This window comes from Melanerpes formicivorus, unplaced genomic scaffold, assembly GCF_026170545.1.
Source record: "Melanerpes formicivorus ecotype bairdi unplaced genomic scaffold, bMelFor1.0.p_v2 SCAF_187, whole genome shotgun sequence".
NCBI classification, from domain to species: domain Eukaryota; kingdom Metazoa; phylum Chordata; class Aves; order Piciformes; family Picidae; genus Melanerpes; species Melanerpes formicivorus.
This window is the reverse complement of record NW_027142539.1, coordinates 309,227-336,671: the sequence shown is the minus strand read 5'-3', so window position 1 is coordinate 336,671 and position 27,445 is coordinate 309,227. Positions and strand designations below refer to the sequence as shown.

At 53.7% G+C, this 27,445-nt stretch overlaps 3 protein-coding genes across 9 annotated transcripts in view; 2 read left to right on the top strand and 1 right to left on the bottom strand.

Moving 5' to 3' along the window:
* Positions 1 to 10,569, top strand: part of CELF5 (CUGBP Elav-like family member 5) — a 42,718-nt gene extending 32,149 nt beyond the window's left edge. For 3 of the 6 annotated variants that reach the window (XM_068169526.1, XM_068169525.1, XM_068169530.1), the window contains exons 6-13: positions 323 to 469; positions 4,466 to 4,697; positions 5,236 to 5,382; positions 5,587 to 5,649; positions 5,737 to 5,820; positions 6,978 to 7,121; positions 7,219 to 7,383; positions 8,374 to 10,569. In XM_068169526.1, coding sequence (XP_068025627.1) covers positions 323 to 469; positions 4,466 to 4,697; positions 5,236 to 5,382; positions 5,587 to 5,649; positions 5,737 to 5,820; positions 6,978 to 7,121; positions 7,219 to 7,346 — 945 coding nt within the window. In that variant the 3' untranslated portion in view covers positions 7,347 to 7,383; positions 8,374 to 10,569. The remainder of the gene's footprint in view (positions 1 to 322; positions 470 to 4,465; positions 4,698 to 5,235; positions 5,383 to 5,586; positions 5,650 to 5,736; positions 5,821 to 6,977; positions 7,122 to 7,218; positions 7,384 to 8,373) is intronic. The other 3 variants (XM_068169528.1, XM_068169527.1, XM_068169529.1) reach the window with 2 other exon arrangements.
* Positions 10,564 to 21,503, bottom strand: HSD11B1L (hydroxysteroid 11-beta dehydrogenase 1 like). Of its 2 annotated transcripts, XM_068169532.1 has the most exons (9): positions 21,251 to 21,503; positions 19,451 to 19,624; positions 18,176 to 18,306; positions 16,227 to 16,338; positions 15,526 to 15,617; positions 14,270 to 14,363; positions 13,921 to 14,086; positions 12,825 to 13,022; positions 10,564 to 10,857 (listed from the first exon to the last, which is right to left on the bottom strand). In XM_068169532.1, the coding sequence occupies exons 2-8, from the start codon at positions 19,533 to 19,535 to the stop codon at positions 12,842 to 12,844; spliced, it is 861 nt and encodes a 286-aa protein (XP_068025633.1). In that variant the 5' UTR covers positions 19,536 to 19,624; positions 21,251 to 21,503; the 3' UTR covers positions 10,564 to 10,857; positions 12,825 to 12,841. The 2 variants fall into 2 exon arrangements, with proteins under 2 accessions (XP_068025633.1, XP_068025632.1); XM_068169531.1 differs by lacking the exon at positions 10,564 to 10,857 and having other exon boundaries at positions 10,961 to 13,022; positions 21,251 to 21,502.
* A 124-nt stretch (positions 21,504 to 21,627) lies between these two features.
* Positions 21,628 to 23,810, top strand: MICOS13 (mitochondrial contact site and cristae organizing system subunit 13). Its single transcript, XM_068169512.1, has 4 exons — positions 21,628 to 21,733; positions 22,544 to 22,700; positions 23,437 to 23,488; positions 23,590 to 23,810. Exons 1-4 carry the CDS (start codon positions 21,705 to 21,707, stop codon positions 23,685 to 23,687), a joined length of 336 nt encoding a protein of 111 aa, XP_068025613.1. The 5' UTR covers positions 21,628 to 21,704; the 3' UTR covers positions 23,688 to 23,810.
* The last annotated feature ends 3,635 nt before the right edge of the window (positions 23,811 to 27,445 follow it).

The following is a 27,445-nucleotide window of genomic DNA, read 5'->3' as shown; positions in this document are numbered from 1 at the left end:
GGCATGTGTGCACCCAGCTGGGCACCCCTGCGAGGTCCAGGCTGTCAGGGGTGGGGAGAGCACAGGGTTGGACGGACTGACGGATGGGGAAGGGCACAGCCCGGGTTCCAGGCAGCTCCTATGCACTTTCATGCCAATATTTGCTCTTTTGCTCCTCTTCCCAAACTCCTCTCTGCTGCCTGTTCTGCCCCCGTCCTGCCTTGCCTCCGCCTGACCGCTGACTCTCTGGCTGTCCCGCGGCCTCTCCTCCTCCCCTGCCTCCTCTCTCTCTGTCTCCTCTCTCTCTCTCTCTCTCTCTCTTTCTCTCTCTCTCTGTGCCTAGGGCGCCTCCTCCAGTCTAGTGGTGAAGTTTGCTGACACAGATAAGGAGAGGACCCTCCGCCGTATGCAGCAAATGGTGGGGCAGCTGGGGATTTTCACTCCATCTCTCACCTTGCCGTTCAGCCCATACAGCGCCTATGCGCAGGCTGTGAGTATCCTGCGCGGGGAGGGAGGAGAGGGGGGAGGAGCTGCCCTCCTGCTGCGGGGCACCGCCACACCCCCGCCCTGGGGGAGCGCAGGGGGAGCTCTCTCTCTTTTAACACATGCCTGAAAGCTTTCCCAGCAGCTGGGAGGTGCCCCTGGTCTCCTTTGCCCCTGGTCTCCTTTGCCCCTGGTCTCCTTTGCCCCTGGTTTCCTTTGCTCCGTGTCCTCAGTCGTTGTGTGTTTCTCTCTGCTGGAAGAGGGGAGGGGGGAGACAAGGAGAGAGGTGGAAGCTGGTGACAGGGAGGTTGGATTTGGCTGAGCTGGTGTAGACTGGTGGAGGTGTCTGGGAGCAGGGCAAGCATGCCCCAGTGCCTTTCTGTCTTGACTTGAGGACAGCTCAGAGCCCTGGTTCCTAGGTGATGTCTGCCAGACAGCACAGGTTTGTAGATTGATGGAATGGGTTGGAAGGGATCTTCAAGATCATCCAGTTCCAGCCCCCCTGCCATGGGCAGGGATGCCTCCCACCAGCTCAGGTTGCTCAAGGCTGGGAGGGAGCATCCACAACCTCCCCTGGGCAACCTGTTCCAGTCTCTCCCCACCCTCACTGTTAAGAATCTCTTTCTAATCTCCAGTCTCAATCTGCCCTCCTCAAGCTTCAGTCCATCCCCTCTCATCCCTCTCACTGGCAGTCTGCCACCATGGGCACTCTGGGTCTGTGGCACAAATGGCTGTCTGCTTTTGGAGCACCATGAGAGCCCTAGGCCCAGCTTCATGGTGTTCATATCTCTGCTGGAATTCTCAGGAAGGTGCTAAGCCTCCCAGGGCTGTCCTTGGCTCCCAGGATTTTTTTCTCTTGGCTGGTGTGACCCTGGGGTTTGGAGGATGCTGGAGAGGGAGCAGAGGGTGAGAGGTGTTTGAGCAGTCTGACCTCCCCTGGCAAGAGTGGCTGTGCTTTGGATCTGAGAACCTCATTGCCTTGGAGGGATGGTGGTGATTGCCATTTGTTGTTGTTCTCATTTGAGGTAGGTCCCAAAGTGCATAAGTCACTGATCAGCTGTGGTGGAGCAGCTTTTGGGTCTTCCTGATGCTTGTCACTTGAAGGTCTCTGCTACCCTGAGTATAAAGCTGATGGAAGGAGGCTCAGTACTCAAGGTATGAGGGATGCTTGTGTCAGGCAACTCAAAAGTAGATGCTGACAGCAATTGTCCAGGGGAAGGGGCACAAGTAAACCTCTGCTCCTCATACATGTGGACACCTCTTCCATCTCTGGCTTCAGTGGTGTCTCCTCTCCACCTACATGACAGAGAAGAAACCATTTCTCAGTTGTTGGCTGTTTCCTCTCAAAGAACCCCCAGAAACTGCCAAGTGCCACTGAATCATTTTGCTTGGAAGAGACCTTTAAGACCATGGAGTCCAACCCTTAACCCAGCACTGCCAGGTCACCACTAAACCCTCTCCCTCAGCACCACATCTACACAGCTTTTAAACCCCTCCAAGGATGGGGACTCCACCACTGCCCTGGGCAGCCTGTTCCAGGGCTTGACAACCCTTTCAGGGAAGAAATTGTTCCTCATGCCCAACCTAAACCTCCTCTGGTGCAACTTGAGGCCACTTAAGTGTATGGCAAGAAGATGGAGCAGCAAAAGAAAAGAGGCAATGCCTGAGGCTCCACAGCATGGGGGCAGCTTGGGGAACCAGGGGCAGATTTTGTCCAACACAAATGATTTGCTGAGTCTTGTGTCATGAGGCTGAGAACAGCTGTAGCATCCCAACCACCAAGGCTTCCAGCAGAAGAATTGTTTGGAGGGGAGAACTGTTTTTTGACCAAGCAGCAGTGTCTCTTGCCAGGACCAAGCCTTTCTGTTCAGCCCTCTGAGCCATGAGCCAGCTCTGCTTGAGGTCTGAGGCTGTAGCTTAGCTCAGCTGTGTGGCAGCTATGAGGTGATCATTCTGGTGTGTCTTCTACTGGTGGTGCTGAAGGAGGCAGGAAGGAATGGACCACCCAGTGAGGTTATGAGGGCAGTGAGTGCTGTTAGTAGCTTATGGAGCAGGATCTGTAGGGAAGGAGAGCAGCAGGACTCAATCTTTAAGTGCCCTTCAGTCTTCAGAACCTCTTGCTGATGACAAGAAGCCAGTGAGGCCTAGGCTGTGCTCCTTGGTTTTCAGCTGTGTCTGTGAATTTGCTGCTTTGTCTCTGACCCTTCCCTGGCCTTCCTGCTCTGTGACTTTATTTTGGCTTTCCTCTTACTCAGGACTCAGCCTGTCTCCCACTCAGGTTTTTTTCCCTTCCTTTTCCTTTCCACTGGCTTGGGTTCTCTGAGCCTTTCTGATGCAGCAGCCTCAGGCCTGCTTGTGTCTTCTCTTGTGTCATCCCAGTCTTTAGTCTCTGTGCTCCTGGACAAGAGATCCTAGCCAGTTGTTCTCTGCATGCAGCATCCTCATGAGAGGGGGAAGGTATCAGCCCCTTGCAATGCCTTCTCTGGAAGTGAGGACAGAAGGGAGGTGCTGAAGCTCCTTCCAGCACCTCCAAATCTCCTGCCAGGGGCAGCTCTTGGGAGGTGGGACCTCTGGGAAGCCAAGGCTCTAGGGAACTCCCAACATATTTCATGCTTGCATGGTGCAGGGCTTGGAGCAGTAAATGGTGCACCCAAGCTTGCTCACAGGCCCAGGAGATGCAGCTAACAGTTCTGGATGTGGTTGGAGTAGACTGAGAGGAAGGAGTGCTGCTGGGGTGAGCTGCTGCATCACAATTGAATACCCCTGACAACTTTCTCTCCCTCTCCCTGTGGGATTTTGCTGCCTCACCAAACCAAAGCAATCCCCAGAGTCCCTGGCCTGGGAAGAAGAAGAAATTTCGAGCCTGGGTTGTTTGGGGTTTTTTATTTACATCCAGCTGTAAGAAGAAGAAAAATTCCTCCTGTATTAATTGAGTTTTCCTTTAACTGTCTCAGTTGACACATGAAATAATCACAGGCTCTGGTAGAGCTAAACTTCCTCTGCTCTATTCAAATACACAAGATAGTGAGAGCAGGCAAACAGCTGATACAAGCTGTAGGGGTGTGGGAAAAACAATCTCATCCTTATCTGGGAAACAGGACTGGCTCAAGCAGCTGGAAGCACTTTATTTCCCTGCTTAAAACCAGGTTTTGATCCCAGGTGCCTCTTCTGCAAGTGAAAAGTGAATTTTTATTCCCTGCATTTCAGTTGATTCAACAGGTTGAATTCAGGGATGGAAGGGAAGGGGAGAACTCAAGGGGGGAGCTGAAAAAACCCAATCAATCCAAAACCCCAATCAATCCAAAACCCAATCAATCCAAACCAACCAATCCAAACCCAACCCCTCCAAAAATAATCAATCAAAAAAAATCATCAATCCAAAGAAGAATAATAATAAAAATCAAACCCCTAATCAATACAAACCCAAATCAATACAAAACTAATCGATACAAAGCCAATCGATACCAAAAAAACCAATCGATATGAAAAATAATCAATGCAAAAAAAAAAAAAGCCCAATCAATCCAAAAAGCAATAAATCCAAACCCAATCAATACAACAATCAAACCCTCAGGAGCGGGGAGGGCTCCCTCCCGGTGCACCGGAGCCCCTTCGGGGCTGCCCGACATGCAGGGAGGGCGAGGGGGAGCGCGGTGCTGCCCGGCCGTGGCCCCGGCCCCAGCCTGGAGCGCAGGAAGCGGTGCCCAGCCCTCCCCGGCCGTGGCCGCACGGGAGCTCCGTGCCCAGCCGCGGGGCTCCATGCGCGGACCCCGGCGGCCGGGCGGGGCGCAGGGCTCCCGAGGCCACCGGCAGGTCCCAGCCGCCAGCGGGAGGCTCCGGCTCCGGCGGCGGCAGCCGGCGCCCCCCAGTGGCGGCCGCGGAACACGGCAGGGCCGCGGCCCCGGTCCCTGCCCGGGCTGCCCTGCGCAGCCTCCCCGAGCCTCGCCTGCGGCGGCGGAGGGCCCCCGGGCCGGGACCCTGACTGCCCGGTCCTGCTTTGCAGCTGATGCAGCAGCAGACGACGGTTCTGTCCGCCTCGCACGGCAGTTACCTGAGCCCGGGCGTCGCCTTTTCCCCGTGCCACATCCAGCAGATCGGCGCCGTCAGTCTCAACGGGCTGCCAGCCGCTCCCATTGCACCAGCATCAGGTGAGGGCCTGGTGTGGGCCAAGGCGCAGCAGGTCCTTCACCACCCACAGAGCTCCGGCCCCGGCACTCAGCACGGTGCTCACACAGGTAAAACAGTTCCCGCACCCCTGCAGGCTCAGCATCAGGCCACTCTCCTCTGACCCTGCAGCCTCCGAGGGCAGCAGCCCCTACCTAGTTGTGCACAAACTGCTGCAAAACCTCCCTGCACCCTCACAGGTTCTCTTGCCCCGCTGCTGCTGCTCTTCTTTGCTGCCATTTCTCTCTTTGATATTGTAAAGCAGGATGAAGTCCCCAGGTGCTTGGTTGTCCCCACCCCACAGTGCCCCCAGCAGCAGCAGCAGTGCACTCTGTGCTTGAGCAGGGCTGTGTCGTGCCAGGTGCTCTCCAGCCTGGACTGAAAACCCTCAGTCCCAAGGCTCTGACAGCAGCCAGCACCAGCAGTGCTGCACACTCTGCTGCTGCTGCCTCTTAATTTGGTGAGGGCTCCAGCAGTAAGTCTGTCACCTCCACGTGCCAGCTAGGAGGGAGGATGGCTTCATACCCAGCAGCCTTGCCAGGCCGATGGAGAGAGCCTTGCAGGACCTTGCCTCTCACGAGATGTCCTTCTCTTCTTGCTCTGCTGCAGGGCTACATTCACCACCTCTCCTGGGGACAGCAGCCATGCCAGGACTGGTGGCACCCATTTCAAATGGATTCACTGGAGTGGTACCATTCCCAAATGGGCATCCAACCTTGGAAACAGTTTACACCAATGGCCTTGTGCCATACTCAGGTACAGAGAGCAGGGGAAAAAACCTCTGGAGAGCTCAGGAGCTGCACTTGCTCTTTTTTTTTTCTGGATTCCCCCCCTCCCCCCAAGTTTTATATCTCACTGCCAGCCAAGCACTGATCCTTACTTGGCAAAGAGGGTGGGGGGAGAGACAGGACACAGGAGTGGTGTTCTTTGATGTACTTCTGATTATGTTCTCCTCTGCAGCCCAGAGCCCTTCAGTAGCAGAGACTTTGCACCCAGCCTTCACAGGAGTCCAGCAGTACGCAGGTACCAGCTTCCCTTGCCTCCCTCCAGCCCTTCTGTGGCTGACCAGGTCCTCAGCTAACCAGTTTGTTCTGTCTTCTTGGACCACAGCTGTGTACCCAACCACCACCATCACCCCCATTGCTCAGAGCATCCCTCAGCCACCTCCTGTCCTGCAGCAGCAGCAGCGAGAAGGTGAGGATCATGGCATGAGTGTGTCTGCTGGGGATGGGACTTGTGTCTGCTGGGGATGGGACTTGTGTCTGCTGGGGATGGGATTTGTGTCTGCTGGGGATGGGATTTGTGTCTGCTGGGGATGGGACTTGTGTCTGCTGGGGATGGGATTTGTGTCTGCTGGGGATGGGACTTGTGTCTGGCTTGTCCTCAGCATCCCAGAAGCAGCAGAGAGGAGCCAGCACTGACCCTTGTCCATTTAGAGCTGGGTTGTGGAGCCAGCCATGCCTCTGCAGTGGGAGGCTTATCATGCAGACTTTCTGAGCCTCTCCCTGGCCAGATGCTGGCAAGTGCAAAGGGTACAGCAAGCACTACAGCACCAGGCTGTGACACCACAGGGTGTGGAGTCAGCACCTTCCCAGTGCAGGCAGGGGAAAAGAGCACTTCCTCCCCACCTTCACTGGTGCCAGAACCACACTGGTACCAGCCACACCAGCATCTCCACTGTTCTGTCCTCTTTCTTCACCCTTCCTAACTTGATGAGTTTCTTTTTCAGCCTGTTTCAACACTGGCCTGGAGGCAAAGGCATTCCCCTGTCTGCTGCTGCTTTGTATTTTGGGTGCCAGTGAGGGAACAGCTCCCTGTGCCCACCAGGCTCACAGGGAGCAAGTAAAGGGCAGGACCAGGGCAGCTCATAAATTGGATGTGTGGCAATCCAGGAGGTTTGCAGCTGGGGCTGTGGCTTTTAGACTGGAAGGCAACCACTGCGTAGCTGTGGGCAGGGGGTACTACAGCAGCAGCTGTCACAGTGTCTGCTGCTCTCCTAGGGACAGGCAGAGCTATGAGCAAGGAGCTGTCACCTCAGCTCATTTCCTTCCAGCAAAACACCACCCAGGCACTCGGAGTTGTTGTGTCCAGCACCCTACATGGGAGCTGGACAAGCTGTGAAGGTGAATCTGCTCTTCAGGAGCTCTGGCTCTGCATATTGCCTCCCAGCTGCAATTAGAGAGCCCTCAGAACCCTTCATGGAGAAAGAGACAAAAAGGGGAGGTCAAGACAGAAGGAGGCAGCGCTGGGGCTCTCCTCCAGTGCTGTGCTCCAGCTTGAGCCCATTTCTCTTCCCCTTCCCTTTGGGGGCTCTCTTGTTTTGTCCCTCCCCGTTGTCCTCACGCCTGCAGGTCCTGAAGGCTGCAATCTCTTCATCTACCATCTCCCTCAGGAGTTTGGAGACAACGAGCTGATGCAGATGTTTCTGCCCTTTGGCAACATAATTTCCTCCAAGGTGTTCATGGACCGTGCCACCAACCAGAGCAAGTGTTTTGGTGAGTGCCAGGGGGCAAGGGCAGCGTGGTGGACAAGCACTGGGCGTGGCACTGACAGTGCTCTCCCTCTCCATTGCTCCTGCCCTCTCTCCTTCAGGTTTTGTAAGCTTTGACAACCCATCCAGTGCACAGACTGCTATCCAGGCCATGAACGGCTTCCAGATTGGCATGAAACGTTTGAAGGTCCAGTTGAAACGACCCAAGGATGCTAACCACCCCTACTGACAGCAGTGAACAAGCAGGAGTCACTTCTGCAGAACAGGTAAAGCTGGCACCAGCACAGCACAGCTCTGCCCCAGCCCTGCCCAGTGTCAGGGCACCAAGGGCTTGGTGGGAAGCCAGGAGCTGAGGGCAGCTAACAGGACAAAGGCCTCACCTGCCAAGGCCTAGCTCCAGCACCTGCCTGAGGCGGTCCTGGAGGTGAGGACCAGGTTCAACCCAGATTCTAGATCATCAGGCAAGTTTTGTGGTAAGGAGGCAGGCCCAAGGCCAAGCCAGAGAGTCAGGATCAGGGTCAGGTCTGGGAAAGCTAAACAGGAGCAGACACTGGGCAGCGATAGCCAAGCAGGGCTGGATGACAATGATGAGCAGATCCAGCATCAGGGTGGGAAGACAGCCCAGGGGTTGGAGTCCAGCTAATAAGATGCATGGACAGGTGGAGACTGGCACTTTCTCAGCATAGATCAGGGGAGGACTGGAGGCCTGAGCTGCTCTTGAGGCTCCTGGGCCTCTGGGCAGAGCACGGATGGAAGCTGCAGGTGAGGCTGGGCAATACCAGGGAGGCCTTTTAGTGCATGCAGGGTCCTGAGAGCCACATGGGCTCAAATTACCTGCCTGGGGGCTAGGCAAGGTGCAGTCTGAGCACTCCCTGAAAGCCTTCATCTTCCTAAACCTCAGAAGGTTTAGAAACCCTACGTGTTGTGTTTCCAGCTGAGGTTAGTGTGCAGAGAATGCCCTCCAGAGCAGGGTGAGCAGGGGCAGGCTGTGAGGATCCCAAGCAGAGGAAGCAGGAGACCCTGAAGGGCCACGGGAGAGCTGCCTCGCATGAGAGCTGCCTGTCACGGAGCCAGCTCCGACCAGCCGACAGATGGCAGGCAAGGGAGGGGCTCCTCTTGGTCCCTCCTAATTAGGGTCATTGTTGTTTTCTCCCCGTTTAAGCACCAGCCGCTTGCAGCCTGCCCTTTGCACAGCTTTCCTCCTAATCTCCCACTCCCCTCCCTCCCTCCCTCCTTCCCTCCTTTTCTCTGCGCAGGTGAAGGCAAAGTCCAGAGGAAGAATTTCTGCTTCAGGTTGATTTACAGAGAGGCCAGTAAATGTATCAACTCTTTTGACATCACCCTTCCCCTCCTCCTCCTCTCCCCTAACCCCACCCACCCCCCTACCCTATCCTCCTTCTCCCCTCCTTCCCCTTTCCCCCTTTCCCCCCCTCAAAAACTTGCAACTCAAAAAAAACAAAACAAAACAAAACAAAAAAACAAAGAGAGAAGAGAAGGCTCAAAATCTGCCCAGCAGGAAGATTCTTGCCACGATGGACTCAACAATGTTTGCTGCTCTTGTGGTGCATAGCAAAGGGACCAGAAAACCAGCAGCCCTTGGTGAGGGGGGGGTGGGGCAACAAAGCTTTTCCTCCTGGGGGTCTGCATGGAGTACATGGACCAAGAAAAAACAACAAACCAACAACAAAACAAAACAAAACAAACCACCCACAAAAGAAGAAGAAGAAGAAGAAGAAGCAAACCCACTGGTGTGTCTCTAGGTTACTGCAGTGATGTATGGAAACTTAGCTCCATCCCTCCTCCCTCCTTGCCCCTCCTCCTGGCCCCTCCCCTAGATAAATATAAATATATATATATACAGGCTCTATTTTTTGTTTTTAAAGTGGCTCACAGGACCAAACTTTTTTTTCCATTGGAGAGGACTGACTCCTCCTTGCAAAAAGAGGCCTTGGAGAAGTGCCAAAGGGGGCCCCCCGTGTGTTTGCCTTTGCAACCGCCGGCCTCCTCTCGGCGAGCGCTGCAGCCAGGCCTGGGACGTTCCGGGAGAGGATGCTGCGGGCGGACGGACGGACGGACGGACGGACGGAGAGAGCAGAGGCTCGGCCTCGGCAAGGAGGAAAGAGACCTTGAACATACCTCCGGGGTTAGGGCACGGCCAGCTGCTCCCTTCGAGTCACTCATCCCCCAACCTTAGCACCAGCCTGGTTAAAGGATCTCAAGAGCTCTCCTCTTACCTCTCTAAGGGCTTCTGCAGGCAAAGCTCCTGGCGTTTGGTGCCCAAGCCTAGGGGAGCGCTGCTGGATTAGGCTAAAGCACAGCGAACCGACCGCCGGCAGGACCTGCGCTGCCTCCCCGCGCCTGGCAGGGCTCCGGCCTCCGTCGCTCCCCCTGGCAGCTCAGCCTTTGCTTGAGCAAGGCAGGAGAAGGTGGAGAGTGCTGAGCAGGTGAAGCCTCCGAAGCAGAAGGACAGAAGCCTCCCAGGGGATACACAACCGTTCTGTTGGGGCAGCTCTGCCAGCCAGGACGTTTTCTCCGTGGGAACTGGGCGAGGACTCGCATCTCACACCCTCTGCAAAAGCTCTCCCAAGCAGAGCAAGGATGGGCTGCTGAGAGTGTGATGAAAGGGGGTTGCTGTTCCAAGTTTGGTTTTTAACTCAGCACTGTGGGTTACCACAACCACTCTCTCTCCAGGGGACGTTATGCAGCATATATATATATATATATATAGGTACAGCTATAAACATCCACTTGAGCACAGCCCATAGTGCAGAGCTTGACTGAACAAAGCTCCCCTGGGGGTGGGTGAGGTGCTGTGCTGACAAGGCACAAGCCTTTACCAGCTGATTTAGTCCCTGCCCCTGCTAGAGTTGGGGGTTGGAGCTGGATGAGGTTTAAAAGTCCCTTCCAACCCAACCTGATCTCCGAATCTCTGAGCTTGTGGAGCTGGAAGACTGGGAAACAAAACGTTTCCATCCACGGAAGGCAAGCAAACCAAACCCAACCAACTTGCTGAATGCTTAGTTTTCAGTACCCCAGAGTGTGATAAGGTACCAAGAACATTCCCCCCTCTCTCTGTGTGTGTGTGTATGTATGTGTGTGTGCGTGTGTGTGTGTCTCCAAACAGCACCGAGAAGGTTCGACGCAGCCGCTGCTGAAGCTTAAGGGAGGCTTGGGAGAACCTCAGCCAATCCTCACCCTCTTCCAGTGTCCCTCCCCTCCCTAAACCCTCCTCGGGCTGAGCGCTGTCTGTGGTGTCCCCCCCCCCCTTTCTTTTTTTTCCCCCCCCTTCGAGGACCTTCACGTCTCTTTGGTAGCAGAGGGCTGGGAGAGGTGGCTGAGAGGTGGCTGAAGCTGTTGGGCTTTTTTTCCCCCCCCCCCCCCCCCTTAGAGTCCCATTGTTTACTTATTGTAAATACCATTTTTATACTCAGCATCGATTCCGTACGTGATTTGTACCGATGGACTTTATTTCTGCTACAGGTTAACCAACTTCACGAAGTTGAGACTGAAGTCTAATTTTGAACAAAAAAAAAAGAGAGAAAAAAAAACCAACAAAAAAAATCCTTTTTTTTCCCCCCCCTTACCCCCCCCTCCAAAAAAAAAAGAAGAGAGAAAAAAGGAAAGAAAGAGAACTCCTAAGTTTCAACCAAGCATTTTTTGCAGTGTTCTTCCATCACGGTTCCCGATGCGACCTGTCCAATGTTACTTTGGAGCTTTGTCGGTGTCAAATTCCTCTCACTCTGGTTTAAGAAACAAAAAAAAAAGGAGAAAAAAAAAAAAAAGGAAAAAAAGAAGGAAAAAAACTAATAAAAAAAAAGGAAATAATAATAATAATAATGATGATGAAAAAAAAAAACCTGAAATTTATTTAATAAAAGACAAAAGAAAGTTTGACTTGCTGAAGCAAACAAAAAACCAAAGCACCAAACCACCCCAGGGGGGTTTGTCGGCTTCCTGCGGCGGTTATGGGGGCAGGGAGGGAGGGAGGGAAGTCTTCCAGAGAAGGGTGAGAGGGAGGTGGGGTTGACAGCTGCTTAAAGATGAGGCAGCGGTGTGCCCAGCTGGCCAAGGGCAGCCTGGCCTGCAGCAGGAGCGGGGAAGTCGTTGTGCCGCCTGTGCTCGGCACTGCTCGGGCTGCACCTCGAGTCCTCTGTCCGGTTCTGGGCTCCTCGGTTTAAGAAGGGCATTGAGAGACTTGGAGGTGTCCAGAGAAAGGCAACGAGGCCTTGAGCACAGCCCTGTGAGGAGAGGCTGAGGGAGCTGGGGTTGTTTAGCCTGGGGGAGAGGAGGCTCAGGAGTGACCTCGTTGCTCTGTACAACAAGTGCCGGGTTCTGCACATTGGCCACAACAACCCCAGGCAGTGCTACAGGCTGGGGTCAGAGTGGCTGAGAGCAGCCAGGCAGAGAGGGACCTGGGGGTACTGGTCGATGGTAGGCTGAACATGAGCCTGCAGTGTGCCCAGGGAGCCAAGAGGGCCAATGGCATCCTGGCCTGCAGCAGGAACAGTGTGGCCAGCAGGAGCAGGGAGGTCATTCTGCCCCTGTACACTGCACTGGTTAGGCCACACCTCGAGTCCTGTGTCCAGTTCTGGGCTCCCCAGTTTAGGAAGGAGGTTGACTTGCTGGAACGAGTCCAGAGAAGAGCAACAAAGTTGGTGAGGGGTTTGGAACACAGCCCTGTGAGGAGAGGCTGAGGGAGCTGGGGTTGCTCAGCCTGGAGGAGACTCGGGGGTGACCTCATTGCTCTCTACAACTACCTGAAGGGAGGTTGTAGACAGGCAGATGATGGTCTCTTCTCCCAGGCAGCCAGTACCAGAACAAGAGGACACAGTCTCAAGCCCTGCCAGGGGAGGTTTAGACTCAAGGTGAGGAGAAAGTTCTTCACCGAGCGAGTCGTTCATCATTGGAATGTGCTGCCCAGGGAGGTGGTGGAGTCACCGTCCTTGGAGGTGTTCAAGAGGGGATTGGATGTGGCACTTGGAGCCATGGTTTAGTCATGAGGTCTGTGGAGACAGGTTGGACTCAATGATCTTTGAGGTCTCTTCCAACCTTGGTGATGCTGTGATACTGTGATATGAGCAGAGGGCTGGAGCACCTCTGCCAGGAGGACAGACTGAAATCAGAGTTGGGGCTCTTCAGTCTGGAGAAGAGAAGGCTCCAAGGTGACCTAATTGTGGCCTTCCAGTGTTGTTCAAGAGGGGATGGGATGTGGCACTTGGTGCCATGGTTTAGTCAGGAGGTCTGGGGTGACAGGGCAGGCTGGGAAGCAGACAGGGGAGACTGAAGGGAGAAAGGCTGGGAGGAGAGAGGAGGGAGCACAACTAGATGTGGGGAGATTTAGACTGGATGTGAGGAAGAAGTTCTTCCCCAGGAGGGTGGTGAGAGCCTGGCACAGGCTGCCCAGGGAGGTGGTGGAAGCCTCATGCCTGGAGGTTTTCAAGGCCAGGCTGGATGTGGCTGTGAGCAACCTGCTGTAGTGTGAGGAGACCCTGACCAGGGCAGGGGGGTTGGAGCTGGATGATCTTTGAGGTCCCTTCCAGCCCTAACAATTCTATGATTCTAAATGTCAGAGCTGGGGCTGGAGCAGCATAAGGGGGAGACCAAAATGTCTTAGGAACAGCTGCTGAGGTTACTTTGCCACCACTGCTGCCCTCCTGCTTGATTCTGATGGTTGGCTGGGATGGGGGAAATGTGATGAGAAAGGAACCTGAGACTGGGCAGCCCTTAGGGGCTGCTGTAGTTGTAGTAGCTCTGCAGAACCTCGTTACTGGGCGCCAGGACCCAGAGGTAGTAGACTTGCTTCAGCTTCCAGGGGTAGAAAACCTGCTGCACACGTGTGGCACCCCCAGAGATGATGGCAAGAGCAGCTTCAGAGGCAGGAGATGCAGGGATGTGCACTTTGCCCCTGCAAGAAAACAGTGAGAGGGTCACTGAAAGGCAGTGGATCCTTGGTGTGCTTTCAGCTGTGCAGGCTGTCACAGGATCCTCATCCCCTATGCTGAGGTGGACATGCAAAGCCTCCATGATGCACCCAACCAGTCATTGGTTGATAAGAAGCTCCCCAGGAGCCAGCAGTGCCCTCATGCAGCCCAGCAGGCAGCTGTGTGCTGGGCTGCAGCAGGAGGAGGGTGGGCAGCAGGGCAAGAGAGGGGATTCTGCCCCTGGACTCTGCTCTGCTGAGACCCCACCTGCAACCCTGCCTCCAGTTCTGGTGTCCCCAGCAGAAGAAGGACACAGAGCTGCTGGAGTGAGCCCAGAGGAGGCTGGAGCAGCTCTGCTGTGAGGACAGGCTGAGGGAGCTGGGGGTGTTCAGCCTGGAGAAGACCCCAAGAAGGGGACCTTAGAGCTGCCTTCCAGTAGCTGAAGGGATCCTGCAGGAAGGCTGCAGAGGGACTTCTCCTGAGGGTGTCTAGAGACAGGACAAGGGAGAATGGTTGGAAGCTGAGGGAGAGCAGGGTTAGACTGGATCTGAGGAAGAACTTCAGTAGGAGGGTGGTGAGACTCTGGAACAGGCTGCCCTGAACAGGGAGTCTGTGGATGCCTCCTCCCTGGGGGTGATCAAGGCCAGGCTGGATGAGGACTTGAGCAGCTCAGTCTACTTGAGAGGTGTCCCTGCTCAAGGCAGGGAGGTTGGAGCAGATGATTCTGAGGTCCTTTCCAACCTGAGCCATTCTAGGATGCTGAGCTTCCTTGCACATCCAGATGTGCCACACCAGCTTAAACACAGCCCCAGCTGGTGCATTTTTCTGCCTGCTGCCAAGATGGGCTCCTGCAGACACACTCAGGCTCCTCCAGCCACTCACCTGGTGCTCTCCATTGCTGATTCAGTGTCAATCAGGCCCAGGATGCAGAGTGTGACAGAGACATTTTTCTTCTGCATCATGAGCTCGTGGCGCAGCGAGCTGAAGAATCCATCCAGGGCAAACTTGGTGGCAGAGTAAGAAGTGGTGAAGGGAGTGGCAATTTTCCCTGGAAAGGAGAGAATGGAGAACACCAGGAAAGGAGGAGGGTGCCAGAGAGAGAGGGAATGTGGGCAAAGAGGCGGCTTTGGCACCCTGCATCAACCCAGCTCCTGGCCAGGTGAGTTTTCCCTCTAGCTCTAGTCACAGGCAGGCACCAACCTGCAAGGGAGCAACCTGCAATGGTACCTACCTGCAAGGGAAGAAACAACCACCAGAGAGCCATTACTCTTCTCCAGGGTGGGAAGAGCTGCTGTTGCAAGGGCCACATAACTGAAGAAATTCACCTGGAATGATCAAAGCAGACATGGAGAGGAAGAGAGAGGCTTTGGAGGGAAGGTCAGGGTGAGCCAGCAAGCCTGCAGAGCAGCCAGAGATGGGAAGGAGCATGGCTTGGGTTTGCTTCTGCCCACATCAGATAAGAAGAATCATCTCTCTGATTCTTTCTTCAGCCTTTCAGCTTCCAGCAAGAGCAATGTGTTGTGCTCTTCAGTGATGTGCATTTGCAGAGCTTGCTCCTCCCCTGTTGGCATTCCCAACCCAGAATCACATTGCACAAGTGCCTGGGGACTGCTCATCCATCCCTGAGCTGTCCTGGGCTAGTGGGAGGTAAGGACAGAAGGAAGGAGAGAAGTGAAGAGGAGAAAGTTCTTTACTGAGAGAGTCCTTAGCCATTGGGATGTGCTGCCCAGGGAGGTGGTGGAGTCACCATCACTGGAGGTGTTCAAGAGAGGATTGGACGTGGCACTTGGTGCCATGGTGTAGTCATGAGGTCTGTGGTGACAGGTTGGACTTGATGACCTTTGAGGTCTCTTCCAACCTTGGTGATTCTGTGAAGCTCTTCCCAGACAATCACAGAATCACAGAGTGGTCTGGCTTGGAAAAGACCTCTAAGATCATCCAGTCCAACTGTCACTCTAACACCACCACCACCACCACACCATGGCCCCAGGCGCCATGGCCACACATTTCTTGAACACCCCCAGGGCTGGGGACTCCACCACCTCCCTGGGCAGCCTGTGCCAATCCCTGACCACTCTTGCAGCAAAGAAATTGTTCCTCATCTCCAACCTCACCCTCCCCTGGCACAATTCCAGGCCATTCCCTCTCTTTCTATCACCTGAGACGAGGGAGAAGAGCCCAACCCCTACCTCCGGGCAGCCTCCTTCCAGGGAGTTGTAGAGAGCAAATGAGGTCTCCCCTCAGCCTCCAGACTGAATAACCACAACTCCCTCAGCTCCTCCTCACCAGCCCTGTTCTCCAGACCCTTCATCAGCCCTGGGGCCAAGCCCCTGTCTGGCAACTCCGCCTCCAAACCATTCAATTTGAAATCCAAATGAAATGGAAAGTTCCTCCTCAGCCACTGCCAGACAGGAACTTGTCTCTGAGCTTCCCAAAGCTGTGCCAGACCCACCAGACCCAGCCAGCTCCAGCTGAGCTCCTCCTCACCTGCATCAGCCAGCGAGTGAATTCCACGTCCCCAGCCCACATCTGGAAGCGGTTGGCACCGATGTGGTTCAGCACCAGGTAATCCAAACCCCCTGTGGAGAGGAGTCAAGACAACCACTCAGGCAGAGAAGCCATCCCCTGACCACCTAGCAAGGAGCTCTGGAGCTCAGCAGGAGGGCTGAGCCCACCAGCTGCTCCCTCAGAAGTGCTTTAGCACCAAGAGAAATGAAATAGAGAATCCCTGAGCTGTTTTGGTTGGAGTAGAAGAGGACAGAATAGACCAGACCAGGTTGGAAGAGACCTTTGAGATCATCAAGTCCAACCTATCACCCAGCACCATCTGATCAACTAAACCCTGGCACCAAGCACCCCATCCAGGCTCTTCCTAAACACCTCCAGGGATGGTGACTCCACCACCTCCCTGGGCAGCACATCCCAAGGGCCAATCTCTCTTTCTTTGAAGACCTTCTTCCTAACATCCAGCCTAAAGGATTCTGTGATTCTGTGAATGAAGACACTCAGCTCCTGGACCAAAGGATGGTGAGCAGAGCAGAGAATGCTGCCTAATGTCTGAGCCAGAGGAGCCAAGCTGGAGAGGTAAAAGCTCATCAGCATTCAGCCCCCCTGCAGGCACACAGAAGAGGACTGCAAGAAGAACTTTCTGTACAGCTGAAAGCTGAAGAGATGCCCAAGATGCTTACCCAGCTTTTGGACAGCAAACTCCACCACCCTCTCAGGCTCTGAAGGGGAAGACATATCTGCAGGGATCAAGAACACTTTCTTTGCTCCAAGTGTCAGGCATTTCTCCATCACCTTGAAAGAGAAGACACAGCCAAAGGGTAAAAGAGGAAACACAGCCAAAGGTGAAACAATGTGGAGTGGGATGAAGAGCACTGAGGGCACTGTGAGGCACTGGGGGGGTTCCCCTTGGTACAGGCAGTGAGAGTCAGTTCTGGACACAGACTTTAATGTTCCACCTGCTGCTGCTTAGCCCACAGAGAGCTCATTCTGCACCCAGAGTTAATTAGTCAAAGAGAAGTAACTCTTAGCAGCATGCAGATTGGGAGAGGATCAAGATTCACCCCAAAGCAGCCAGCCTGCTTCAGGAGAACACCTCTGGAGTGCTTTTGGTGTTCCACAGCACCTGGTAAGCTGCCCTAGCAGTAGCAGCTGGTTGCTTCTGCTGCCTTGCTGACCTTGGCTGCATTTCTTTGTTGTGGCTAAGTACTACCAAGCTACTCTCTGCTTTTCTCTGGTACAGGGGTTGAAGTGGAGAGAGAGTGAGGGGAGCTACTAGTAGCCCCCCTGGTTTTGTCCAGGGTGGGGTTGTGTTGTTTGTAAGTTTTAGATGCAAGTCAATATTGTCTCTTGTACACAGCCAGTGCATTGCATAGTTTTGAATAGGAATAGGAATTGGAGGGGAAGGGAGGGGAAGGGAGGGGAAGGGAGGGAGGAGTGGAAGTAGGAATAGGAATAAGAATAGAATAAACCAGGCTAGAAGAGACCTTTGAGATCATCAAGTCCAACCTATCACCCAGCACCATCTCATCAACTAAACCCTGGCACCAAGCACCACAGAGCTTCAGTTGCTCCCAAATGAACCACAATTCCGGGGCTGAGCCTCCAAATCAGTTGGGGGTGGTGGTGGGTTGAAATCCTCCCACCCCCCAACATTAACTTTGCCAGCCCAGCCCAGCTGTACTTACAAGCAGAACTGCAAGCTACAAGGAAGTGCAGTGAATGTGTAGAAAATCTAACAGTGTTTACAAAACTACTACTGCAGTATTTACCTACAACCACCCCAGGGGATGATTTCAACCCACCACAACACCCCAGCGGCATCCAGACCCCAGCAGCATTCATCTCTCATAGCCCCACTGCTACACCGAGGGTCTGAAGATTGGGTCAGAGTGGTTGAGAGCAGCCAGGCAGAAAGGGACCTGGGGGTACTGCTTGACAGCAGCTGAACACGAGCCAGCAGTGTGCCCAGGGGGCCAAGAAGGCCAAAGGCATCCTGGTCTGCATCAGGAACAGTGTGGCCAGCAGGAGCAGGGAAGTCCTTGTGCCCTGTGCTCAGCACTGGTCAGGCCACACCTTGAGTCCTGTGTCCAGCTCTGGGCTCCTCAGTTTAAGAAGGACATTGAGAGACTTGAAGGTGTCCAGAGAAGGGCAAGAAAGCTGGGGAGGGGTCTGGAGCACAGCCCTGTGAGGAGAGGCTGAGGGAGCTGGGGTTGCTTAGCCTGGAGAAGAGGAGGCTCAGGGGAGACCTTCTTGCTCTCTCCAACTCCCTGAAGGGAGGCTGTAGCCAGGTGGGGGTTGGTCTCTTCTCCCAGGCACCCAGCACCAGAACAAGAGGACACAGTCTCAAGCTGTGCCAGGGGAGGTTTAGGCTGGAGGTGAGAAGGAAGTTCTTCCCAGAAGGAGTAATTGGCCATTGGAATGTGCTGCCCAGGGAGCTGGTGGAGTCCCCATCCCTGGAGGTGTTCAAGAGGGGACTGGATGTGGCACTTGGAGCTGTGGTTTAGTTAGTCAGGAGGTGTTGGGTGACAGGTTGGACTCGATGGTCTCTGAGGTCTTTTCCAACCTTATTGATTCTATGGTTCTACGATTCCATGATTCTATGGCTCTAAGTCCAGCCATGAGTCCTTACCTTCTGCAGCACAGCTTCCCTCCTAGCAGTCAGGACGAGTTCAGCCCCAAATCTGGCATAATGATAAGCCATCTGCTCTCCAATTCCAGCACTGGCTCCAGTCAGCAGGACACGAGCACCAACCAAGCTCTCTTTGGGAAAGAGAAGAAAACATCACAAAGGAAGTGAAAGGAGGCACCAGAGGAGCTGCCTTTAACTGCTGGCGGAGAGCTAAAGCAGAAAGGTCTGAAGTGCTCAAAACCCTTGCTGCTTCTGCAGAGGCAGGGCTGACCTGAAGAAGCCAGGAAATTGCCAGCAGGCTGAAAACAATTAAAAGTGCCCCAGAACAATGCCCAGCCCCAGCTGCAGTGAGCATAGGCTGAGGGAGCTGAGGGTGTTCAGCCTGGAGAAAGGAAGGCTCCAGGGGGACCTTAGAGCTGCCTTCCAGTAGATCCTGCAGGAAGGCTGCAGTGAGACTTTCCCTGAGGGTGTCTAGAGACAGGAGAAGGGGGAATGGTTTGAAGGAGAGCTGGGTTAGGCTGGAACTTAGGAAGCTCTGCAGCATGAGGGTGGTGAGACTCTGGAAGAGGCTGCCCGGGGAGGCTGTGGATGCCTCCTGCCTGGGGGTGTTGAAGGCCAGGCTGGATGAGGCCTCGAGCAGCATAGCTGAGAGGTGTCCCTGCTCATGGCAGGGGGTTGGAGTAGATGATCTCTGAGCTCCCTTCCAACCTAAGCCTTCTATGATTCTACAGCTCTCTGTAGGAACCTTTGCCTGGGTTCCTAAAGCAGCCTCTTCCAAGGGTGAGGTTGGTTTTCACTCTGTTAAAAGCTGTCCAACACAAACCAGCCTCTGTGACTCTGCCCTTCTGCATAGCATTAACTCTTTGCCACCAGTTTGGGCACTGCACACCTACAGGGATGGTTCTTGACCTCCAAGGAGTTTGCAATCAAATCCAACCAAGGGCAAGGCAAAGCAGATGAACTTTCTCCCCACACAGGCAGCAGGATTCCTTGGAAATGCTGTTGGAGCATTTTGTCTTCCTCTTTGTCTCAAGCTCCTCTGGGAATGAAGCCCTGTGTGGCCTGCTCTAGGTGATCCTGCTCTGGCAGGGGGTGGGGTTGGACTTGGTGTCCTTTTGAGGTCCCTTCCTACCCTTAACATTCTGTGATTGACTGCTCTGGGGCCACCAAAAGACTACAGGAAGGAGTGAGGCCAGCAGTTAGAGCCTGGAAATCCAACCCCTGCTGTTAGGTGATTTACAATCCAGCTTGGAATGACCTCTCTGCTGAACCCACCTGGGTCAAAAGGGTCTTGCCAGTAGTAAGCTAGGAACCCAACTAGGAGCCCTGTAGCACAAAGCACTTTTCCAATGGGCTTCATGTTCCTCCAAGCTGTGAACAACAAAGTCTTGAAGCTGAGCACTGCAGTCAAAATGCTGTGAGCTCCTTCTTCTGATGCTGGAAGCCAACCTGCAAGAGGCACATAAAGTCCTTTTCTGTCCTGCAGGTAAGAGAGGAACTGAGATCCCACCTAGGAAGTCTCTCCCCTGGGAGCCAAAGTCAGTGTAGCCAGGAATGCAAGACAGGGAAGGCAGAGACAATTAAGACTTTAATGAGAATCTGCAAAGAGTTTGCTGCTTCCCTGCTGAAGGGTGGGAACCCCACAGCCCTACCAATGGTTTGCATTTGCCTAAGAACAGTGAGGGCTTGGCTGTGCCACAAAGTGCAGCTCCCTGTTCAGAGAGGTAACCTTGGCAGGAGGAAAGATGTAAATGTACAGGTCTGGAGACAGTGAAACCTGCTCTCATAGGAGGGGAAGGCATCCAAGGAGGGCAGAGAGCAAGGCTGGAGAAAGCTGAAGGAATGATCTCAGCCTCCTGCCTTGCTCAACTGCTGCTTTCCTGTGCTCCAGGACAGCCACTCAGGTTTTCAGTCTGTCCTAAACAAACTGGCCTGAGGGGGAATCCTTTCTACAATGCTTGTCCCTGCTGGAAAACTCCACAGAAACTTGTGGAGTCAGCACCCAGTTCCTCACTTAACCTGAGAGCCTCGTTTGACAATAAAAGCCTTCTGCAGTTTGCCTTGCTGCATTCGGCTCCAGAACCTCGCAGCTGCAATTGGTGTTGAAACAAAAAGTGTGTTAAAAATACATCCAACCTGAACAGCAAAATGAATGAATGACTGAAAACTACCAAGAAATAAATCACCTGCAGCTGTTAACAAAGATTTAAACCAGGGAACTGTGCAGACAGATTGTGGTTAGATGTGCTTTTAGGTAGGTAAAATGCTTTAGGAAGCAAGGAGGGGGAAAGGTGAAGGTTTTATTTCTGCACTTCAGCTTCTTTTGAACATTGCCCTGGAATCTCCTGCAGGATTTTTTTTGGGGGGTGGTGGTGGTGGTTATTTTTTGGCAGGGCTTGCTCATTTTGCAGGACTTTACTGCATAAGGAAAAGTCAAACCCCAAGGCAGGATTGAAACTCAGGAACAGCATTCACTTGGCCAGCTAACCCAGGACTATTCTTTTCTGTATTTTCTTGTATTTTCTAACCTTTTTCTGCCTTCACAAATCCTTTGGTAGCCAGAAGCAGCCACAGTGAACACAGGAAGGATCAAAAAAGCGTTTTTGCAGTAGTTCCAGAAGTTCCCTATGCAAAATTCGTTTCATCAGCTCCCATTGTTGTGCAAACGTGTTTAAAACGCAGCTTTCCCCCCCCCGGCCCCCCCTTTTTATTCTCTATCATAGAACTGTTTCAGCTGGAAAACATCTCCAAGATCATCGAGTCCAACCATCAGCCTACCCCATCAAGAAATGGTTAATAATTAGTGCGAGAAGGAAGTGATCAATCGAAGGTACAAAGATGATCACGGACCGAGGTCTTTGCACACCTGGAGAAGACAAAAGTGTGAATGGGAACCTCGGGAGCTGGAAGGTTCTGAGATAATATTCTTGAAGCAGGTAGAGTTGGGACTCGGGGGTCGGAGCTAGATGATCTTAAAGGTCCCTTCCAACCGAAACCATTCTATGATTCCATCGGCTGCCCAGCCCTTGGCTCAAGCGCATCCCTCAGCACCACATCGACACGACTCTGAAATACCTCCAGGGATGGGGACACCACCGACCGCCCTGCCGCTCCGATAGCCCTGATGAGAAGCGCAGCACGGAACCGCCTGCCCGCATGTCACGATGCAAGACACCGGTGACAGGGACGCTACCACCGAAGGCAGGGAGCGCAGCACGGAGAACCGACCCTGAACGGCAAGGAAGCAGCTCCCATTGCCAAGGGCTCAGCACCGCTGCCGTCGCTGCCGCCCCGCTGTGCCAGGCTCTACCTGGCTCTGCCTGGCTCTGCCCACGCCCACCCCGGCAAGAGCCGGGCGGGAGGCGGAGGCGGGAGCGGAGGGAGAAGTAGGCGGAGCCGGCTGGGAGTGAGCGGAGAAGTGGGCGGGACCAGGCGGGAGAAGGCGGAGCCTGGCGGGAGAGGGCGGAGCCGCGGCCGCGCTGCCGGACGAGAGTGGCTCCCGAAAGCCCCCGCGGCAGCCGCCGCAGCCATGGCCGCCAGGCTCTTCCCTGTCGTCAAGTGAGTCCCAGCTCCTCTCGGTCCGCACAGCGCGGCCCTACCGCCGCCCGCTTCGCGCCCCCCGCTCCTCCGCCGCGGCTCGCCGGGCCCCGGTGCGGATCGTCCGCCCCGGCTCCCCCGGGCCTGCTTGCGCCGGGCCCCGGCCGGCGCCCGGCCTTGCAGCGCTGCGCCCTTGACCGCGGCTGCCCCCGTGCCAGGCGTGGCCTCCGGCCGGCGGCTTCGCTGCGTGTCCCCGGTCGGAGCCTTGTGGGGGTCTTGTGGCGAGCCTGAATGGGGAGGGCTGGCCAAGGGCGCTGGGCTGCGGAGGGAGCAACTCCCGCTCCGCGCCGCCAGCCGCTGGAAGGGAGAAGGTGTGAAGGGCGCTTTTGGCAGAGTCGTGCATCCTGAACAGGAAAATCTCCCCCCAGATATTTCGTAGGATCATGGAATCGTTTTGGTTGGAAGGGGCCTTTGAGAGCATTGAGTCCAAAGGCAGCACTGCTAGCTCACCACTAAACCATGGCCCTCGGCAACAGCTTTGAAAACTCTCCAGGGCTGGGGACTCCACCACTGTCCTGGGCAGCCAGGAGAGGTGCCAGGCTTGTTTCAGTGGTGCCCAGTGATAGATAAGGAGCAATTGGTAGAAGCTGGGACATAAGGAGGTTCCATCCCCACACAAGGAGATACTTCTTCACTGTGAGGGTGCTGGAGCCCTGGAGCAGGCTGCCCAGGAAGGTTGTGGAGTCTCCTTGGCTTTTGGCAGTCATAACGTACCAGGAGGGATACACTGGCAGTCAGAGTGTGAACTGTTGCTGCTTGTGATTCTTTCAGGTTTGTCATCAAAGGAGGCCTGGCTGGAGCTGCTGTGTATGTGGCATATGATCAGGGGCTGCTGGGCAGCAGCACACAAGGTGCAGAAGCCCTCAGGAAAGCTCAAGAAGCACTGCCTCCAGCTATCCAGGAGTGGACAAGTTACGTAGGCTGGGAGGTAAGGACTGTGCAGATGGAACCCAGCAAAGCAAACACATCCTCTGAATGGGGCAAAAGGAAAACCTTGAGGAGATGCTCTGGTTCCAGTGATGCTGGTGGGAGTTTTGCTGTGGAAACTGGGTTTCACCTTGAGGATACTTTGAAGGGGATTGAAATGGAAGGAGAACATAAATGTAAAGTGTACAGGAGGGACACTGCTCAGGGGAAAGGGTAGCTGAGTCCAGGAGGGGATTTCAAGCATGCTCTGGGATGTATTTCACCAGGGAGTGGTGTTTCTAAAGTTCTTTAGGATCCTACATGCTTAAACAGATGGAAAGCTTCTCCTCCCAGTTGCTCAGGCTGCTGGCAGCTCATCAAGTTGAATTTAAGTGACCTGAAGAGGTCCTTTTCTTTGAGTAATTCTTAAGTGTTTTAAAACCCTCCCAACCGGAGATGCCTTCCCTGGAGGTTTGAAAAGCATCTTGCCTGTCACAGCCTCTTCTAAGCTAATAGGAGATGGCCATGGAGAGGACTTTTTCAGCAGCACCCAAACCTTCTGCCTTCTGCCCCTGCTTTAGACTGAGGCAAAGAGCAAAGTGCAGGCTTCAGGCCTTGTGTCTGATCCCTTTAGAGACTTATGGAGAGCAGGCACCTAAGTAGATTGATCTGAGGTGTAAGAGGCTTCTCCAAGGGGATGTGAATCCTAAGCAAAACCCCTCAGGTGCTGATAGTTTATCTTCTGTTTCTCTTTCTAGCTCCCACCCATTCCAAAAATTGACTTTTCCCCCTCTGATTCGTGGAATAAAGGTAAAACAGCTCCTCAGCAAACCATGAAAAGAGCAAGAGGCCAAGAAGCTTGGGCTGAATAATGCTTTGCTTGGGCTAATTCTTCTCTGCTTTCCTTGCAGGAGTGCAGACAGTTATATCTGCCTTGTCTGTAGCTCCCACCAGGGCCTGTGAGTACACTGTGGAAGGCTGGAAGTATGTGAAGGACCTTGTCAAATGAAAACGTTCTCCAGGGTCCATGGCTCTCTCCATCCTGAGTTGTCTTTGGGATGAGGGAGAGTCCATCCCCCTACAATGCAGCTCAGCCATGCAAGGGCTACAATAAAGGACTTTGGAACTTCCAGTTGTATTTGGGTTGGTTTTAGCACACAGCCTGCAAGAGCTGCTTCCTGTCTTAGCAGTGCTCAGAGGCTGCAGCAGAGGTGGTGGGGCAGTTTGGTCAGGAGGTGGTGGCCAGGTGTTGGAGGTGCAGCTCGTGTTCTGAAGCTGCCAGGCTTGCTAACTAAACAGATTGTGCTGAAGCTGGATTCATCTGGGAGGTAAATGCTCTCCAAACCAAAACCAAGGCAGGACGAGTTTTTAAAGAATAAAGATTTCAAAGACTTGATTTGAAGCCTGAGGAGGCAGGGCCTCTGTCAGACAAAGAGCTGCTCCCAGCTGCTCTGTGGCTTGGCACACAGCTGGAAGCCACCAGCAGCAGTTGCAGTGCTTGCTGTTTGTGGCAGTGTGCAGCAGAAGGGAGCTTAGACATCTATGGTGCCAAGCTCCAGCAAGTCACAAGAAGCTTTTAACCTTCCCCCTTGCTCTGTTTTGTTCAGCCTGTGGGCAGTGCCTGTGGCCCAGGCACTTTTCCAGTTCTGGGCCCCTCAGTTTAGGAAGGATGTTGAGTTGCTGGAACATGTGCAGAGAAGGGCAACAAAGCTGGGGAGGGATCTGGAGCACAGCCCTGTGAGGAGAGGCTGAGGGAGCTGGGGTTGCTTAGCCTGGAGAAGAGGAGGCTCAGGGGAGGCCTTGCTGCTGTCTACAACTCCCTGAAGGGAGGTTGTAGCCAGGAGGGGATTGCTCTGCTCTCTTCTCCCAGGCAACCAGAACAAGAGGACACAGTCTCAATCTGTGCCAGGGGAGGTTTAGGCTGGATGTTAGGAAGAAGTTCTTCCCAGCAAGAGAGATTGGCCCTTGGGATGTGCTGCCCAGGAAGATGGAATCACCCTCACTGGAGGTGTTTAAGAGGAGACTGGATGAGGCCCTTGGTGCCATGGTTTAGTTGATTAGATGTTGTTGGGTGATAGGTTGGACTGGATGATCTCAAAGGTCTTTTCCAACCTGGTTAATTCTATTCTAATGCTGCTGAAAACCTTCCAGGGGCAGTTTGCAGTCCCAGCCAAGGCATAGGTGAGGAGCAGTGGTGGCCTGGAGGGCATCAGGAGTGCAAGATGGACTTAAGAGATTTATTCTGCATTCTTAAACCCTTTGTGATGGGATTGTGGCATCAGGTTGCAGAAGTCATTAATGCTGTGGCATCAGCAGGAAGCTGCTCCCTCTTCACAGGAAGCATTTGCCAGCTGGGTGGCTGTAAACACACAGCTTCTACTCCTTCTGTCCTCAGGTCTTTCTTTGTTCAACCTCCTGCTTCCAACAGAGAGTGTCCTCACTGCTGGCAGCAGAGGTGGCATTTCTCCCACTCAGCTGCATTGTTCTAGTCCCTGCTAGTTACAGAAGGAGCCAAGACACAGGGCCAGGGCATGAAGCAGGAGGAGGCAGGAAGAGGAGGCTGAGTGCTCCCTCAGATTAGGAAGCAGATTTGTAACAGAAGCAGCAAAAGGCTTTGAAGGAGGTTTGTTTCCTCCTTTAAACAAACAGTTCTCTGCTGAAACTTGCTGCCAAGAGATTGCAGAGGATTTGGCCAAGGTATAAATAGCTTGGAAAAAGTGCTTAAGTTAAATCCTGGAGGATGGGTCCAGCACTGCCTCTTAAACCCAGCAGTCCAGATGGAAGCTCAGTAAATCTTGGGGAGTGCCAGACACTGGGAATTTATCACCTGCTAAAGGATTGTCCTGCATGGACCCTGTTCCAACATAGTTTCTTAGGGGCAAGCAACACTTCTGCTGTGGAGATTTGTTTCCTGGTAGCCCACAGAAATCTTTGCACCAGGCAAAAAAACCCCAAACCAACCAAGCCCAAAGCCAGAATTTAGCCAATCCTTCCCACACCACTGCACTGAATAAAGGCTGGCCAGGGTACCACAGCTGCAGGGTGGGTGTGGAGGTTGGAGTTGAGGGGGCTGCTAACTGCCAGGAACAAGCAGGTGGGCAGGGTGTGGACATCCCCTGGAATTAAGAGGGAAATGCAGTGAAAAACAGGGTGGGGAGAAAAGCCTCCAATCCTGAAGTCAACATCATTTTAAGATGCAGTGAACATCATCATGACATAAGCAGCTCCAGTCTTGACTGCCTGGTGGTTGTTTCCTGCCCCCTCTGGTGGTTAAAAAGGTTCTTTGATTAGAGTAATTATCAACCCAGATGAGAAAATGTGGTCCCTTTGGAATCAGTCTCTGGGTCTGGGTCAGATTTTGACTTTTCCAGGCTCCTTAAATAGCAAACTAGGAGATGGCAACATTCCTCATGCCTGTAAATGACTCTGTGGTGCTGTAAGTAGAGCCTGCCTCGGCTGGAAGGGGGCAAAGGAAAGTCTCCTAACCCCTGCTGAGGACAAAGGAAAGATGCTGTCCTTACGAGCCACAAAGGAACAGGTCAGTTGTGCTGGAGCTTCACACTGCCCTGCAACTCCTGCAGAGGACTTCCAGACAGAGCAACAAGGACAGCCACAGGTTAGAGCCAGTGGAAGCAATTCAGTTGTCCTCATGCTTTAATGGCTGATGGCTCTGAAGCAGAGCAGGTCTGGAGCTAGCAGTGCTCTTTCATTTTCTTTCTCTCAGAGGTGAACATCTGAAGGATTAAAAGCAAGGAGGCACTGGCTTCTAGCCAGCTCCACACACACAATTAGTGGTTAGGTGCTAATAAGAGTCTGGAAGCCTTCATTTGCATTCCTGGTTTGTTCTTGGATAAATGGCCCTAGGTCTGTCTTAGCTTCACCACCAAACCAAAAACTAACTTGATGTCTGTGTGAGATCCAGGCAGCCTCAGGCAACTCTCCCACTGCAAGCAAAGCAGCTTTTTAGAATGGAGATGATTTGTTCACAGGGATCCTTCCTCCAGTGAGCCTGAACCCTGGTGGAAAAGCTGTGAAGTTTCCCTGTCCATAAGAATGGAGGCTGGAAGGAATGAATAAAGAAATGAAAACCTGCAGGCAGTTGGGAGAAAAAGAAACCCAAACATCTCTGAAGCTGCAAAAAAACAGTGACCCCAGTCAGGAAAGCAGTAGGATTTGCTCCCTCTTGGCATCACAAAAGCCATCTCTGGTGGGTAATGCTAAGGCCATGTTGCTCCAGACAGGACTGCACAAAGGCAAATGAGAAGCTGGCTGTGACAGTGACAGATCATTTGCACCAAATCTTCCTCCTGCTCTCAGCACCTCCTGAGCCTGAGACCAAAGCACAGCCAGTTGTGGTTTCAGTTCTAGCAATGCAAAGCTTGCATGAAGCAGGGAAAGTGACTGGCCTGAAAGTGGTGGAGCTTTGGACTGTCCATTAGCTCTCAGAAGCTGAACAGAAACAATTGTGACTTGCCTGTGGAAGCCATGGCTTTCACAAGGACCTTTGCATTTGCTCTGGGAGGAGCTGTGTTGGTAACTCAGGCAGCCCAGGGAGAATCAGAGAACTGTTAGGGTTGGAAGGGACCTCAAGGATCAGCCAGTTCCAACCCCCCTGCTATGGGCAGGGACACCTCACACTACAGCAGGTTGCTCAGAGCCACATGAGGCTGTGGATGCTCCCTCCCTAGAGGGGTTCAAAGCCAGGTTGGATGAGGCCTTGTCTAGTGTGAGGCCCATGGCAGTGGGGCTGGAACTGGATGATCTTCA